This window comes from Typopeltis vanoorti, chromosome 6, assembly GCF_054136105.1.
Source record: "Typopeltis vanoorti isolate ZY-2024b chromosome 6, IOZ_Tvanoo_1.0, whole genome shotgun sequence".
NCBI lineage: Eukaryota > Metazoa > Arthropoda > Arachnida > Uropygi > Thelyphonidae > Typopeltis > Typopeltis vanoorti.
The window spans coordinates 96,528,301-96,534,300 of NC_143554.1; the positions used below are offsets into that span (position 1 = coordinate 96,528,301).

Below are 6,000 nucleotides of genomic sequence, written 5' to 3' on the forward strand. Positions count from 1 at the left end.
ACCTAAAGAGGTCAGATAAGAAACGGATATCTGCTTTTGAAATGTGGTGTTACAGAAGGCTGTTGAGGATATCATATACTGAAAGCCGTGCAAATGAATGGGTGTTAGAAAAGATTAGTAGAACTTTAAGGCTCCTTAAGGATATTGACAGAAGAAAGTTAAAATATTTTGGATACATAGAAGGATGGAAGGAGGACTTCTCAGAACAGTAATAGAAGGTAAAGTTCCTGGAAAAAGAGGCAGGTGTAGACCATCAATGAGAGGGATGGATGGCGTGTGTGGAGTGACTGATCTTCAGAGAATTGAGGCTGCCAGAAAAGCAACAACAGGACTACATGGTGAGGTCTGGTGTGGAACATCATCGAGCATCGGAGTGACCATACGGCATCTGTAGATGCCCAGTGAACATAGAAGAAAAACGTTTTTGTTTTTAATAGGCAAACACTAATCGTACTACTTAACAGTTTTCTATTGGTGGTGGTGTCAGTTAAGACACCACCACCAATAGAAAAAAAATTGCCTTTTTAAATTTGCAAAAAAACATTCGTTTCTAAGATGATGCAACTAATTTTGAAACAATCATGAGATTCTGGTTTATTATAATTATAATTAGTTCATGTTTGCAAAAACTGAGAACAACTGAAATAAACCTGTATGAAACATGGCATGATGATAATTTTAATTAAGAATGAAATGAAGCAAAAAAATAACTTTTATCTAAGAAAAAAAATGGGGAATTTGTCCTTTTATAAAAAGGATACAGATTTGCAAAAATGAAATTTAGAAGCATAATTTTTTAGCCAGGTACCAAAAAAAGGTTTGTTTGCCTTAGCTCTGATTTTACTATGATTTAACAACCAGCCAAAGGTTTTAGCCTAAAGTGCCTAAATTAATATACTGAAAATACTATTATATTAATAATAAAAATTTGCATGTCATCATGAGTTTTAACATATTTAACTTAATATGTGAAAACTGGATTGCAAACAAATTAATGAAAACATTATTAAATATATAAAGTGATATTGCCATATTAATATTTATCAATTAATTATTAAATAAAAATCAATTAATTGGAAGAGGTGGAACATATTCCAGCTATCTAATGCTATGGAATCTCTATGGAATGCTCTATATGAGGAAAGATTAAAGATTTGATCTATTATTATTATTATTATTATATGACACCTCCAGGGAGTCTAAAGACTCATCGAGGGAGAGTGTGCTAACAGCATCGAACGATTGAATCCCTTCTAACTACTAACTGTGCTCAAACTTGCTTAACTTTTTGCATGAGCCATCATATCTATTACAGATATTATAATTATTATTTGATACCTCCAGGGAGTCCAGGACTCATCTAGGGAGGGCAACTGCTCTACAGCTCTCCACCTTCACCACTCAACCTCATCAACCCATCGTCCACCAACCACATCATCTACACCACCTTCTAACTACTAACTGTGCTCAAACTTGCTTAACTTTTTGCATGAGCCATCATATCTATTACAGATATTATTATTATTATTATTTGACACCTCCAGGGAGTCCAAGACTCATCGAGGGAGGGCACCTACTCTACAGCTCTCCACCACTCAACCTCATCCACCCGTCATCCACCAACCACATTATCTACACCACCACCACCACCACTAGAATTTTCACAGACAATCACAAACATCCATGCCCACAGCAGGATTTGAACCCGCAGCCTTTAGGCTGGAGAGTGGATACGCGAACCACTTGGTCAACCAGGCCTTAAGGTGTTTTATAGGATTAATATAGAAACATTTTTTTAGTACATGACTGGTGCAGGGAAAACTAGGGATCATCCCTGGAAATTAAGTAAGCTCACTTGTGAGCACTTTAACAATGAATGAGTTCTTTAACAAAATATGGCAGGTATTGATGGTTTGTGTTGATGTTGGTGAACTTCCTGTTATGAATCTATATAATGCCCTTATACTGTATAATAATAATAATCTATATATAATTATGATTTATAACACATTTATAACCACACTGACTAAACTCAATTATAAAAGTGTAAAAAAATAGTAATAAAAAACATTAAAGTAAATGCTTCAATTTTTATTATATATATATATATATATATATATATTTACTGAGTACTAAACTCATCGGTGTTAACAGTAACATTTCAGAAAATGTGCCTATTCACATAGGATATCAAAACTAATATATTTATGATGGTAACAACACAGATTTATGGTTGTATATAAGATATTTTATAAAGAATTTGCCAAGATAAATTAATTAAACAAAAATAATGAAAATATTAGATTCGAATTTCGTTTACAACTCTTCACAAAGTAATTTGCGATACAGCCTATTGACTTGGAATATTATGAATCCTCATGGGTGAGATTCAGTTACATGTTGATTTTATTCAGATAGTGTATATGAAGTCTATCATATTCTTATGTAATCATGACAAAAAAGTAATTATAATATAGTATTATAATTAGGCAGTTCATTCTATTCCATTCAATCAAATATGTAATTAGCATGTGCGCAATTAACAGCAATACGTATTCAAGGAAGTGACGGCGCGTGGTCTAGTTTACTGAAACGTTGCCTGGGAAACATTGAATGGGAGGGAAAAAGGGATGACAAGAAAAAAAAAAAAGCTACATAACTAAATTCGATTTCAAACCCACCAATAACCAGTACCACATTAATAGTTAAATAATATTATAAATTACCACTTTTGCTATTTATTGATGGCAAAAATGATAATTGCTTCCATGAATTTGACTATCCGAAAACTTGCAAGTGTATATATTTCGCCAATATTCACTTCTGGTTGGTGCAGCATTTCAACTAAAAAATTATTTTAAAAAACTACAATGAGTTCATTAATTATAATAGTTTTGAAAACATATTTTGTGTAAATTCAATTACTGGACGGATTTTGTTTTAAATTTATCTAAATAGAGCACTTTAAATTTTAAATAGGTAAGAATAATTAAAGGTACATTTAAATCACAAATGACTGGAAATATATTTCGTAAAATATACTTACAGGCATCTTTCTCCTCTAAAATGCTTCCAGGAGTTATAATATACTATTTACAATGTTAAGATATTTTAATGCATTGTTTGATGTAGCAGAGTAAAGATAAATAATCCAATTTCATCCATTTTTGATACTTGTGTATTCCAGAAAGCAGCAAATAATACAAGTATTTCACTAACGAGGTGACAACAGGCTATTTAATAAATATCACTGTTAAACTGACAGCTAGGCATAGAGTACTAAGAGTTTTCGGAGAACCATAGAAACTTCAAAGAAGCCATGGTTACATTAGCAGACCACTCATAGATGCGTCATCGCAAGAGCTGTTCCTACGATCGATGCGGCGGCTTGACTAGGAGTTCTAAATTGATAAAACCCATACATTAAAAAAAAAAAGATGAAAAAAAAAGTTTTTGGGTTTGACTTGCAGTTATCGCATCATAACGTCAACTGGAAAACATCGGCTGGATGTCTCAATTTTTCAAATAACTACAGAACTAAATTCACAAATTCCAATTCTCATTATTCAATTCTCAGCAGAAAACTTATCAAAAGTATACATTTCAGGTTGCTTTAAGCCCTCACAAAAGGAATAAGAAACATAATTGTAAATTATATGATAACTTTTAACATCCCTAACTATATTTATATGTTGCTAAGTGCAGAAGCCGAAAACAAACATTGCTTCAGAGACGTAAAGCGACATCTATGATTGGTGATATTTAAATAGTAGGAATATTAAAACTGCAAATTATTTGTATGTGCAGTATATTCAATAATAAGACAATAAGAATGAAATCAATATAAAGAGAAGAAATTAATATTAATCGTTTCAGCCCACTTGCATAAAAAAATAATCCTAACCAATACAAAATGACACCACACTGAATCTACGGGAACGCCAAATAAAATAATTCAAGATATTTTATGCAACATGCATTCCAAAGTTCAGATACTTTTAAATTCGGTAGTGATCATTTGTGCATTAGAAATAGGAGGTGTAAAAAGGCACCATAAAGAGGAAAAATTAAGACAGGAAACCTTAGATCTGATGAAGAAAAGAAGAGATATGAAAAAAGATTTGAATGACACCAATAAAATAGAATATGCGGAAATTTGTAAAACTATACGCAAAAGGATGAAACATGAACTTAGATCGTATAATACTAAGAAAATTAAAGAAACAATAGAAAACAATAGTAATATGAAAGTCCTAAGACTAACATTATCAGTTGAATTGGAACAAAGGAAATAGCTGCTGTAAGAGGAAAAAATAGTGAACGTATAAAAAAATAAAGATGCAATAATCAAATGAATTCAGGAATTTTATACTGAACTCTATGAAGACAAAGACCGGGACATTCAAGAATCATCTATGGATAACTCGAATGAGGAAGAACATGATTCCCCTGAGATCTTACAAAGTGAAGTGGAAATGGCACTGTGGGAAAAGAAGAATGGAAAGACCCAGGAGAAGATGGAATTATGGTAGACTTCTGAAAACTGGGAGGAAGCTCTGTCATCAAACAGCTGACTAAACTCTGTAATAAATGCCTAAAACAGAGAAAAATTCCAAAAAATTGCAAAAATTATAAATAATAGAATAAAATCTAAACCAGAGGGAATGCAATCCTGTGAACAAGCTAGATTTAGAAAGAATTACAATACTTTGGAGACCATATTCACACATTAAGACAGCTCATTGAAAAATCAATTGAATACAATAAACCCTTATGTCTGGCCTATATAGATTATGAAAAAGCATTTCATTAAATTAAAACATCTGCAACACTAAAAGTACTTGAAACCCAGGGAACTGAGAAACCATATATTGAAACAATAAAACATATTTACAATAATGCAACTTCTGTAATTAAATTATATAAAAACAGTGAAAAGTTCCCAATACAAAAAGGCATCTGGCAAGGTGACACCATAGCTCCCAAATTATTTACAGTTGCACTAGAGGAAGTCTTTAGAAGCCTTGATTTTGAAACAAAAGGAATAAACATAAATGGAGAAATGCTGCATCATCTGAAATTTGCAAATGATATTTTCCTGAGATAATCTTGAAGATCTGGAAGAAAGGCTAAATCAGCTAAATGAATCCTCCAAAATAATTGGATTAAAAATAAATAGAGAAAAAACAAAAATAATGATGAATAAATATATTAAACATAGAACTGTCAAAGTTGAAAACCATGAAATAGAACAAGTTACTTCATATGTATATTTGGCCAATTGATATCTTTTGAGGAGTGCCAAAGAAAAGAGATTGAACGAAGAATTCATCTTGGATAGATGGCTTATGGAAAAATGAGAGACATATTCAGAAGTGACATCCCTATGAGTCTAAAAAGGAAAATTTTCGAGCAGTACATACTTCCTGTCCTAATATATATGGAGGAGAAACATGGACTTTAACAGAAGCCCTAAACAAAAAGCTGAGAACAACACAACATCTCAAGGATAAGATCTCATGGTGTCATGGATATTGTAAAATACATTAAACAGGCTAAGTGGAGATGGGATGGCCATATTGCCAGATGCAGTGACAGGAGATGGACTAGAAAAACAACAGAGTGGAGACCAATGAATGGAGCAAGACAAAGAGGAAGACCGAGAAGAAGGTGGAGGGATGACCGGAACAAATTGCAGGAGTGAGATGGATGGGAGAGGCAGAAAACCAAGTGATCTGGAAAATCATGAGCGAGATCTTCGTCCAGCAGTGGACAGAACCAAAAGGTTGAAGAAGAAGTGACAATTTACCACTCAGACAGACAAATCAAATACTGTACCTAAAATGCTCCGACACATGTTTAGCTCATGGGCCAGAAAGTTTACAGAGTTCGTCATGCATTAAAATAATAATAATAATAATAATAATAATAATAATAATAATAATTGCAAAAGGAACGAAAATAAATTATACTACGAATGCCATTAGAATTGTCAACCTA

General features: G+C 32.5%; 1 protein-coding gene across 3 annotated transcripts in view; it reads right to left on the minus strand.

Moving 5' to 3' along the window:
• Positions 1–3,710, minus strand: part of Klp64D (kinesin-like protein 64D) — a 261,208-nt gene extending 257,498 nt beyond the window's left edge. For all 3 annotated transcript variants that reach the window (XM_090394321.1, XM_090394320.1, XM_090394322.1), the window contains exon 1: positions 3,047–3,710. In XM_090394321.1, the coding sequence (XP_090250447.1) occupies positions 3,047–3,052 (6 nt within the window). In that variant the 5' untranslated portion in view covers positions 3,053–3,710. The remainder of the gene's footprint in view (positions 1–3,046) is intronic.
• Between the last annotated feature and the right edge of the window lie 2,290 nt (positions 3,711–6,000).